This window comes from Lolium rigidum, chromosome 2, assembly GCF_022539505.1.
Source record: "Lolium rigidum isolate FL_2022 chromosome 2, APGP_CSIRO_Lrig_0.1, whole genome shotgun sequence".
NCBI classification, from domain to species: domain Eukaryota; kingdom Viridiplantae; phylum Streptophyta; class Magnoliopsida; order Poales; family Poaceae; genus Lolium; species Lolium rigidum.
In genome coordinates, this window is record NC_061509.1 from 184999719 (window position 1) to 185010856 (window position 11138).

The 11138-nt window shown below is 48.9% G+C and overlaps 1 protein-coding gene across 1 annotated transcript; it reads right to left on the reverse strand.

The window, feature by feature from the left end:
- Positions 1–5915: 5915 nt before the first annotated feature.
- Positions 5916–7043, reverse strand: LOC124690380 (cyclin-F2-2-like). Its single transcript, XM_047223770.1, has 2 exons — positions 6914–7043; positions 5916–6838 (listed from the first exon to the last, which is right to left on the reverse strand). Exons 1-2 carry the CDS (start codon positions 7041–7043, stop codon positions 5916–5918), a joined length of 1053 nt encoding a protein of 350 aa, XP_047079726.1.
- Positions 7044–11138: the final 4095 nt, after the last annotated feature.

Below are 11138 nucleotides of genomic sequence, written 5' to 3' on the forward strand. Positions count from 1 at the left end.
TTTGGCTTCTTATTTTTCGTGATAACTCTATTATCCCTCATGTGATTAAGTAATAAAATGAAGCCTCCTCCCTAGAAAAAAAAAGCAAATCTGGAAAAGACGAATAAATTTGAAGAGTTCTTTGGTGTTGGCTCATATTGCCCCTACTGTTGAGAAAGAAATTGACTTCTAGATTAGGCAAAGTTTTTTTTCCCGAGAATTGATCCTGGTAACAATTTCTTTTGGAAGTGGATCCCCTCGGTTGGCAAATCAGGCGGCATCTTGTACGGTGCTCGCCATGAAACCCTTGATGTCCAGACTTATAAGTTGGGCAAGTTTATTCTCGTGAACTTGTGGAATAAAATTAAGAAGTGTAGATGGGGGCAATTGTTACGTATGGCCCAGCACACGAGGAAAGAAAGGTTCAATTCCTGTTAGGGTTGGTTTTTGTGGTTCGGTGGATTGTTCTTATATTTTTTGTGGGGGGGGGGGGGGGGATTTGAACATTTTGTGGAATGTTATGGAAAAAAATAATCCTACCACCTTGGCCCATTCTTTCGAGGTGTTTAATTCTGTTGTTATCGCTCTTTCTTTGCGTGAGATTCATATGTTGGGAGGTTTATACACATGATTTAATAAGCAAAAGTGCCCTACTTTGGGAAATTGGATCGTATCGTCATGTCCCCCAAGTGGGCATTGCTTACTGTGAAAAAACTCATCAAAGATCAGTCTGATCATATATAGTTCCCTAGTGCTAGATCCGGATGATAATTTGAATGTTCCTGCTAAGAGGGGTTTAAAATTTGACACTTCTTGGCTTAATAACAAATATTTCCTTCCCATTGTTGCTGACATTTGGGGAAAAAGCGTAAAATGTGCAGACCACATTGACATTTTGAATATCAAACTAAAACGTATCAAGAAGTGCTTCAAAGGTTGGGGTTCCAATGTTTTTGGACATTTAAAAAAGAAGAAAAAACGAGTTAAAAATTGAACTTGAATCCTTAGAACATTTGGAAGAAAAAATCTCAAATCCTTGTCGAACTGTATGACATTAATGCCGATGAAGAGTCCTATTAGAACCAAAGAGCGCATGCTAAATGGCTCTTACATGGTGACCGAAACACTTCATAGTTTCATAAATCGCCAACGGTAGAAAGAGAATGAACGCTGTGTATTCATTGGATGATACTGGAACCTTGATCGAAGGTACGAAAGATTTAATAAGTCATTTCATGGCTTATTATAAGGATTTGTTTGATCCGGATCCTAGTAATATGTTTGATCTGCCTCCTAAATTGTGGAGTGAGAACGAAATCCTGACTGTGGGGGATAATTATGATCTAACGAGACCTTTTACCATCAGGAAGTTAGGGATGCCCTTTTCTCGATGGAATCGAATAGGGTGCTGGGGCCAGATGATATTCCCACAGAGTTCTATCAACATTGTTGGGAGGTGGTTAAGGTTGACGTTATGAATGTGTTTTATAGTTTCCATGCTAGAACACTTGATGTTCAGCTCGTCAACTATGGGGTGATCACTTTATTGCCCAACATGGCGGATGCTAACAAAATACACCAATTCCGTCATATTTGCCTCCTTAGAGGCATCTATAAAGTCATCACAAGAACCCATACAATTAGGCTGGCACCCTATGTTGCTAAACTCTTCAGTGTGCAGCAAAATGCGTTTGTTAAGAATAGGTATCTCATGATGGATGGCGTCCTTTCTTTGCATGAGATTATGCATCATGTGCATGTGAAAAAACAAACTGGCATTATTCTTAAAATTGACTTCGAAAAAGCTTATGACAAGGTAATTTGGGATTTGTTGTTAAGTTGCCATAGAGTCCAAGGGTTTAATCCTTTGTGGTGCTCATGGACTTATCAAATGTTGCATAATGGGATTGTTAGTGTGAAGATTAACAATGAAACTAGGCCTTATCTTCAAAGTGTCAAAGGGGTAAGGCAGAGTGATCCCTTGGATCCTTTCCTCTTTAATATGGTACGAGAGTCGATGACCAAAATGGTCTTACATGCATATAGTAATGGTTTATTTACCGGTTTGGCACCTGATTTAGTGGAAAATGGCGTGCCATTTTGCAGTATGCGGATGACTTGTATCACGATCCTGTGAAAGTGGTTAACCTAAAATTGTTGTTATATATGTTTGAGTTAATGTCGGGGTTAATAATAAACTTCATGAAGAGGGAGGTATTTACCATTAAATGTGGATACTGAAGATCCAAAGTTTTATAATGACTTGTTTAATTGCCAAGTAGGGCGATTGCGTATGAAATATTTAGGGGTCCCCGTTACGTTTGCAAAGTTAAAAAACTTTGATTGGGACATTTTAGATGCAAAAGATGGTTAAGAAGCTTGATACATGGGCCTCTGGTGGTAGATTAACCTTGTTAGATTCTAACCTTTCGGTATCCCTTATTTCTATATGTCCATCTTCATTTTGAAGAAAACTTTATTGAAAAACTGGATAAGCATCGAAAACGTTTCTTTTGGGCCGGAAAAGGAAACAAATCGGTTTCTGTTAAAGCTAGAATAAATGATTCTCCCTGTTGAAAAACCCTCTTAAAAGTAATAGAGTTGTATTTTGAGGGTAGGAAGCTGGTTTTGCACAATAGCAATGTGGTTAGGTTTTGTCTTGACTCATGGCTTGATGTATTTCGAGAACTTGCAGGAGATCTACGAATCTTTGAATTAAGTGATCAAGAAGAAGAATTCGATTACAGGGCATGAGGCCAGCTTGCTTGCCTAAACCTCGCAGCCATTAGGCGCACACACGCACAACAAACACACACCTCCCCACCCCACATACTGAATAATCCTGTTGCGCTCACTTCAGGTGCCACGGCAGTGGACCCACTCCTGCCACTCTGCTGAGACTCGCGCGCTTTGGGATGAAGCAATGCACACCATTCCTTCGAACACACGAGCATTGCACTCCAACTATATGGCGCGCATGACAAGTGCAAAGGGAGTTTCCCTTGGTTGATTCACACCCTATGCTCTTTGACATTTGTCAAGGGCAGGATTGAACCTTTACCAGAAAGGTTGAATCTAATTGGGTGACTCCTTTTAGGAGAAGGTTGCTTCCTGGACATCAGAAGCAATGGGATTATATTAAGGGTAAAGTTGCGGATGTTCCTGTTAGATGGGGATTTTCGCCCAATGGGATTTTTACTACAAAATCCTTATATCATCATCGGGAGAAGTATCTATCAAGCTCGTATAACAAATGGATTTGGAAATCAAAACTTCCTCTTAAAATAAAGATATTTACCAGGCAATTATCCCAAGTCATTCTCACTAGAGATAACTACAAAAAAGAAGCTGGCCGGGGTCTCCTTTGTGTTCCAAATTGAGACAACCAAACATTTGTTTTTTTGACTGTTCTAATACCAAATCGGTGTAAGGGGTACTCGGGTCAATTCTGGGTACTTCCCGGTGCCCCACTTCCCTTTGGCAATGTTTTGCCTCGGTGTATGCTTTTTATTCAAAAGGAAAAAAGTTTCATATGTTGCTTTTAACTGCCATTTCCTAGGATATCTGGAATGTGAGAAACAAAACCTCTTTTGATCACCTGGTTGTCCTTTCCTCCTTGGTAACCATTGCTTCGATTTGCGTTTTTCTTAAATTTGGGGCAGGTTTATACGGCACCGAGGACAGCGGCAGGATCAGGCTCGCGCTGACCAACTTCTTCACCAGGCCTCCATGCTGAATGATGGAGTGACAGGTGCTTTCTCAAGGCCGGATCAGGCGTATGGCGGGCTACTGGCGATAAAAAATGGTTGATCGCTACATTTGGGGCTTCTTCGTTCCCTGGTTGATCGGGATGGCTAGTTGTTACCGATCTTCTGCGGTCTGTTTTGGAGATGTGGTACTGGTGGTGATGAATGTTGTCTTTTGGATCATTTTTCTATAGTAGGGGTAGGTTTTTTTGCCCCCTGGTATGATCATCGATGCTGAGGTCATGCAGCGGGTTTTCCTACCAAAAAATAGATATTTTTTCCTTCTACTTTGCTTTCTTTCCTAGTTTCCTTAATTATTGATGTCAAAAAGACATTGTATTTTACCCGCAAAAAAGATGGTGAACTTCTGTTAAGCAATTATTATTGGAAAGGGGCATTGTTCAGTTGGGGAAAAACATGAAACTGACAAAACATGTACCGGCCCAAAAAGTACTGGCAATTGGGAGAACCTTTGATTCATAGAGAGACACAATATGGAGCAGACATCAGGGTACCCCCTCGGGTCGTCTCCTCTAGGCGACTGAGGGGGCGGAAACCGTAACCACCCCCGCCGCCGCCTCCCCCACCCCTCTCCCCTCTCCTCGCCGTCCCCTGAGGCTGCCGCCGGTGAAGCCTGGCGCAGCCGGTGATTGGGGCGACGGGGATCTGCTCGCGGGTCCCCTGGTGCGACGGAATCTGGCGGGATGGCCCCGTGCTGGGGGGATGGCCCCGGCATCTGGCGGCGCGGCGGCCCTCCTCTCCCCCCTCGCTGGCGCTTGGGTGGCCGCGGGGTGCGGCTCGTCGTCCAGGTCTAGGATCACGGAAGCAAGGGCGGCTGCCCTGGATGGCGGAGACGGTGTCGACCTGTCGGCGGGTGGCGGCGTCGGGTGCTGCTGACCGCGGCTCTCGGCCGTGTGGGCGGTGAGGGGGCGGTGGGCGTCGGCGAGGTGCGGAGGCCACCCCGCTGGGCCTCTGGCATCAGGTAAAGTTTGTTGCTCCTCCCCGTGTGCCCATCTCACCTCCCCGGCCACGGATCTCGATCTGGTGGTTGGTGGATGCGGCCGGAAGAAGGGCTCTAGACTGGGGGGGGGGGGGAACTCTTGGCCGACGGTGGCGGTCACGATGTGACGACGCTGTCGGCGCCGATTTCCTTCTTGAAGGCGACATTGAGGTCTATTCCCTTCCTCCGTGACCTACCTATCTCGGGTGAAAACCCAAAGCTTCGGTTTGGGCGGCGGCGGTGCTCCGGCGCCGTTCCCTTGGTGAAGGCGCCGTTCCCTTGGTGAAGGCGCCGCCTTGAGATAGCGGGGTTGGTGGATGTGCTCGCCGCTGGATGGTAGGTAGCTGGGCGGTTTCACCGCATCTTCTATGTCTTCTCACAACAGCTTGGTCTCGTTTGTTGCGGTTGTTGCTGCGGGCGAAGATGAAGTCTATGGATGGCGGCGTGGCGAGGCGTTTGCGCGGAGCCTTCTCCTCTGGCTGCAAGTATACAATGCCCATGCATGCTCAGGGAGAGCTCTCTACCCTGTGACAGGTGCAGCGCCTTCCGATCCGGGGTGAGAAAGCATGGAGCTTTCTTCAGAGGTGGAAACGGATGTCATTGTGGCTTGGGTTGGCCTCTGGAGGTTGGCGAGCGGGAGTACCTCAAGGACGTCCTCCTTCTCCAACTTCGCGTCTTCTTCAGCGGGACGGCATGGCGGGACAATGGACTCAAAGCTCTAGCTGTTTTTTCTTTCCTTTCTTTTGTTTGCTGGTTGTTCTTCGGTTCCTGTTAGCTGATCTTCAACACCTTGTATCTCTCTGCCGGGAACGGCCTTATGTTTAAGAGACATAATATTACTACCAACAATCTGCACCAAATCCATCAATCAGAGTTTGACTATTCTTCTCAACATAAAAGTGAGAAGAAAAAAGTGAGGCAAACCATGCATTGACTTTAGATGCATATGCCTGAACATTACAAACAACTTCCACAAGATTGTACAGTCCTTATCAATGTGCATGTTCAATGCGGTCGATCACAGTTCAATTCACAGGGAGACACAATACTCGCAGCAATTTACACCAAATCCATATCAATCTGTCTGACAGTTCTCCACATAAACACTATACTACCCTAAATACTTCAGATGCATATATTACACATGAACATTAACTTCTCCACGCGATTCTACTGCATGTCCTCGATGATCAGCAATGGGGGTCACATAACAGCGACTGGGAGAAGCTGTGCATAGCATGCAGGCATCTGGCCAAGTTCATGACGTTGTACCCCGTGAGCTCCTGCATCTCCGTGCTCCACGCCGGTACGTCCGGCGGGTTCAGCGCAAACCTCGCCAGCAAGATTGCAGACGACGCCACGACGGACGGCAGGTAGCCGAGGCACGCGTAGTTTCGCAGCGACTCGTCCGCGAGGTGATGCGCCATGCGCTGGATCTTCTTCAGGTCCTCCTCTCCTTGTGCCTGCTTGGTGAAGCGGCTGACGAAGGTGTGCGCCGTGGGGCCGCCCAGCTGGTACCCGAGCGCCGCCACCATGTGGCGCTCCATATCGAGCACTTCCTTTCTCGAGGCGAACCTGCCGTAGCTGACGATCTTGTCGGGGTCCAGCTTCGGCATGGTGCGCCAGCCGTCCTCGTACTTGGCGGCCACGAAGACGGCCGCGGCACCCAGGAGGCGGAGCTCGTAGTCGGTATGCGTGTTCATGGCGCGCACGGATAGGACCCGGTCGACGTAGGCGACGGCGTGGTGGAGCGTGCCGTCGACGAGGTCGTGGTGCCGGACGAACGCGTCCATCCATCCGACGAGGCGGGCGCGGTCGGACGGGCTCACCCGGCCCTGCTGCACCGTCTTCATGTAGTCCGGCCGCGGTCGCTCCTCGGGGCTCCGTTCCGTCCGCCGGAGGTTGGCTTCGATGTCGTCTTCGTAGTCGGAGCACAGCCGCTGGCGCTTCGCGGAGGGCTTGTCGGAGACGGTCGTGCATACCGGCGGCGCCGCGCGCTTTGGGAACTTCGGCGGCACGGGGATCTCGCGGGGCGATGGCGGGAGCACCTTGTTGCAAGGACGGGAGAAGCCGGGAGGCGGTGGTCGAACACGGGCGGGCACGTCGTCGACGGCCAGCTGAGCGCAGGGGAATCCGATGCTGGGGGGCGGAGTTCGAAGACGGGCGGGCAAGCTGTCGGCGACGTGCTGCCGAACGCAGGAGAATACGAAGCCAGGGGGTGGAGGTCGAAGACGGGCGGACAAGTCGGCGACGGGCTGGCGAGCGCAGGAGAACCCGAAGCCGGGCGGCGGAGGGCGAGCAAAGGCCCAGGGATCCATGGCGTGCTGCGTCATCGTCGCCGATCGAGAGCTAGGGATGGTAGATGGATTCTTTCCTGCTGGTGTTGGTTCGAGGAGGCAGGGCAGGGAGAGATGGTCGTTGTGGCAACGCTATATATCCTCCGGCGACCGGCGGCGAATCCGACTTGTGTTCGTGTAGTAAGATTGGCGGTACGAGGCGCGTGCCGGTCTCTTTTCCGACGGGATCTCTCACTGTCTCGAAACCGGGAACGATTCGAACTAGCCGCGACGAAGTAGAGGGCAATTTTAGGTAAGTCGAGAGAGAAAAAGACAATATATTTTAACATGCATACTAAATTCCAAATTTTGTAACTTAACCTGTAAAATTTAAGTTTGCATAATCTCAAAGCAAAAGAAATATATTTTTTTTGAGCTAATGCAAAAGAACTAAATGGGTTAGATCTTAAGTGTTGGAGACGTGTACGGGTTCCACCCATGTAAGCAACCCATATAGCCAACAATTTTTTAAACTTCAAGGCCCACCATAATGTAGCTTGGGACAACTTTGTGGCCTTAGTGCATCTCTAGCAGAGCCCATAAATTAGGTAAAATCGAATAGTAACTGCCGATTTATGGGTTCAGTTCAGAAAATGGCGCAGATCAGTAACCGTAAATACGTCCGGTCAAAAATAAATTTACGGGTCGGACGCGAAAACCCAACTCGACCTGTAAATGTAGGGGCTGAAAGAGCGAACTGAACACCAAACTCTACTCGTGGCGCGCTGAAATTTTAGGTGAGACCAACCGCTTCCGCCGGTACAGTCGCCGGAATCCATCCAAATTTGTGGGCGGCGTGGAGCGGCGCGAGATCGTGGGCGGCGCGGGGTGGCGAGCTTGTAGCAGCGTGGGGCGGGGCAAGCTCGTGGCCGCGAGTGGTGGGGCGCGGCGGCGCGGGACGGGGCTGACGCGGGATGGCGTGGGGCGGGGCGCGGGGCGGGGCAGGGCGCGGGGCTGGGCGCGGCGGGGGGCAGCACGGCGTGGGGCTGGCCGGCCGGGGAGAGCTCGAGGAAGAGCCTCCCAGGGAAGAAGAAAACCTTAAAAAAGTAGGGAAAAAAGAAAAAAAAACTGACAGGTGGACCTCTAATAACATATTTAGGAAATATGCTGTTTTAAAGTTTTCGTTTACGGGGCTGTTCTGCGCCATCAATTTTTCGACCCGTAAACACGAGTTCGGTGAACTAAACTCGGTGTTTTCAGTTTGCGTGTTTACGGGATCTGCTAGAGATGCTCAGTAACCGAAAAAATCGGAACCGAAAAAAGCTGTATTCAGTCTCCAAAAAACATGGCTTAGGATGATTTTGCATCTAGAAGAGAAACCGTAAAATACGAAAAAAAGAAATTAAAATCTCGCGGGAGAATTCATCGATGAACACATATATATGATACTTTGATGCTCCGATTGAGTATCAAAATTTACATAATATATACTAAAAACCTAAATTAGCTACTATCTCTAACCGCGTGATCTAATTCCGAGAAAATTGAGGCCCGATGCCTCTACTCGCGGCGGTGCCGGTGGTGGCGGAGCTTCAGCGTCGAGGCGCAGGACGGCGTCGACACGGAGGACGGCGAGGATCTCCTACTCGGAGTCAAGCTCGGTGATCTCGATCTTGATGGGGCGGACGCGCTCTTCCCGACGGACGGCGTCGGCCTCCTCCCGACGCCAGCGAGCGCGGGCCTCCGCCTCCTGATCGCCGCCACCTGCGCGATGACAGCGTCCTCCTCCTCGGAGCTGTCGTAGACGGGCGGGCGCGGGGGCGGCTCGAACCGCCGGAGGAGGAGTCCCCGCCGCCCCGTGCAGAGCTACCACGCAAATCCATGGCGTCACGGAGCTGGGACGAACGGCGCTTCAGCGCGGTGGATTCCTCGTCGGAGAGGTGGCTGGTGGGGGCGGAGCGGGTGGCAGGGGCGGAGGGAAGTAGGGTTTGGAAACCAAACTCCCCTCCGCGGCCTATTTTAATACGGGGCAGCCATCGAGTTTCTCGGGCCCTCAAACTCTGTTTACGGGCCAGGCTGCGAGTTCGGGCCTGAACCCGTAAACTCGCTGGAATTTTTTGGTTTCGGCTCATTTTTCAGTTACTGTTAGAGTTGCTCTAAGTTTAGTCTCATATTGCTAACTTTGAAGGTGTTTCCCTCCAAAAAAAGTTGAGAAGGAGTTCGATCAACTCATAAGGGCCCGGTTGTTCTAGCTCACTAAGTGAGTGAGAAGGGAAAGAGGCGTCGCGCACTCTTCTTCCGCTCGCCTCGCCACGCACGCTCTCGAGTGAAATCGAGATCGAAACCGGTTTATGAAAGGCTATCTTTTTCTTTGTGTGCCGACTAGGTATGTACGGGTCAACACGCGTGTGCATGTTCAACACGTACCCGGCTTCCAGACTGTTCCTCCGTAGCGTGTCGGTTCAGGTTGGCTAAGTGCCTCTTGCGTCCAAGGCTATACAGAGGAGAAAGAGAACATATCGGGTACACTATACAAAATCGACCACTCTTGTCTTCCCCATGTGTGTTCCTATTCATGCGTCATCCTCTGGTCCTCCGAAACTGCTTCCGCTAAGATCCTGCATCGGTCGATAAGGTTTTTGAGTAGTGTCTCGGCGCAACTTCTCGTTGCCGTTCTAGCTCTTTATTATCAGCCTACATCTGATCGAGCCGACATGCTTCGGCAACACAATAGGCAACATCAATAATGGAGATGTTGCGGTGGTGGTCTTCCATGCCGACGTATGTGATTCCCTTCTTACTTTTAGCAATACTAGTATATGTTCTACTTGCAGATCTCCTTGCTATGCTTGATAGTCTGCATGTGGTCAAGTTGGCTAGTGCGTTCGTGGTGATGCTTTCCTTATTTGAACTCAATTAGAAATTGCCTAATAATCTAATAATTCAAAAATATTATATGTTTATGCAATTTTCACTGTCTGGCTTTATCGTTGCGCTCAAGCCGAGCCCTTTTACAGGGTCTCTTTAAGATGGCAAACAAAAACCATATTATGGTTCACTGCTATGGGTGTGCACTAGGTAGCGATTGGTGCTCCAAGAGGTCCACTTTCTCCTGACAAGGATAAAGCATTCAAAGAGGTCATTGTTCTATTTGTGGATGTCGTCCTCCGTGTTTTGGGGGACAAGTTGGTGGATATAAAGGAATTATGGGACGTGTTGGACGCTAACTTCGGTGCAACTGATCCCGGAGGTGAATTGTACATTATGGAGTTGTTCAATGATTATATAATGATTGAAAACTGATATGTAGTGAACAGGATCATGAGCTACAGATCATGCCAAATGAACTTGATCTCCTCAAGTGTGTGTTACTGGATAAGTTTTTCACGGGTTGCATTGTCGCTAATATTTCTCCTTCGTGGAGGCACTTTTCCACTTCTATAAATCATCAGATGTAGGAGTTCTCGGTTGAGAACATCTGTGGATCTTTGGATGTCAAAGAGAAGGCGAGAGAAAAAGACAAACACACTAGTGGAACCAAGAATCGTTCTGCTGTCAACATGGTGCAGAAAAATGTTCGCAAGTCCAAGGGAAAGGGCAATGCCTCACAAACTACCAACTTTAAGAATAAGGGGAAAAAAGAAGAAAGAACGTTGTTGAGTGTGTGGAGAGACTGGTCACTGGGTCATCATTGTTCGCAATGCAAGGGGAAGAAGGGTCAGGCTGGAAAAAATTCTCGTTCTATCAACATGTTCGTTGGCAACACAAAGGAAAGAACTTCTGGGTATGGTAATTTGGTACCTGATGTTCTTTCGGTGTTTCATCCCACTAAATGGTGGGTTGATATGGTTGCTAATGTTCATGTGTGCGTTAACATCTCCATGTTTACCTCTTATCATGACGATGTTCCTCTATGACGATGTGTAATAGCTTATGCTACTGTTCTTCACTACAAAAAATGTTGTTGTCGACCACGGCATTTTCTTTGTCGGCTAAGGGGTGTTTTTCGTGGTTAAAGAGTCTAAGGCGACGAAACGAATTCTGTGGTGCATATCATGCCACCTAAGGATCCACCAAGGATTTCCCAATTGACGAGTCTTTGTCGACGAAAAATTCGAAACGTGGCAAAAGAGTTCG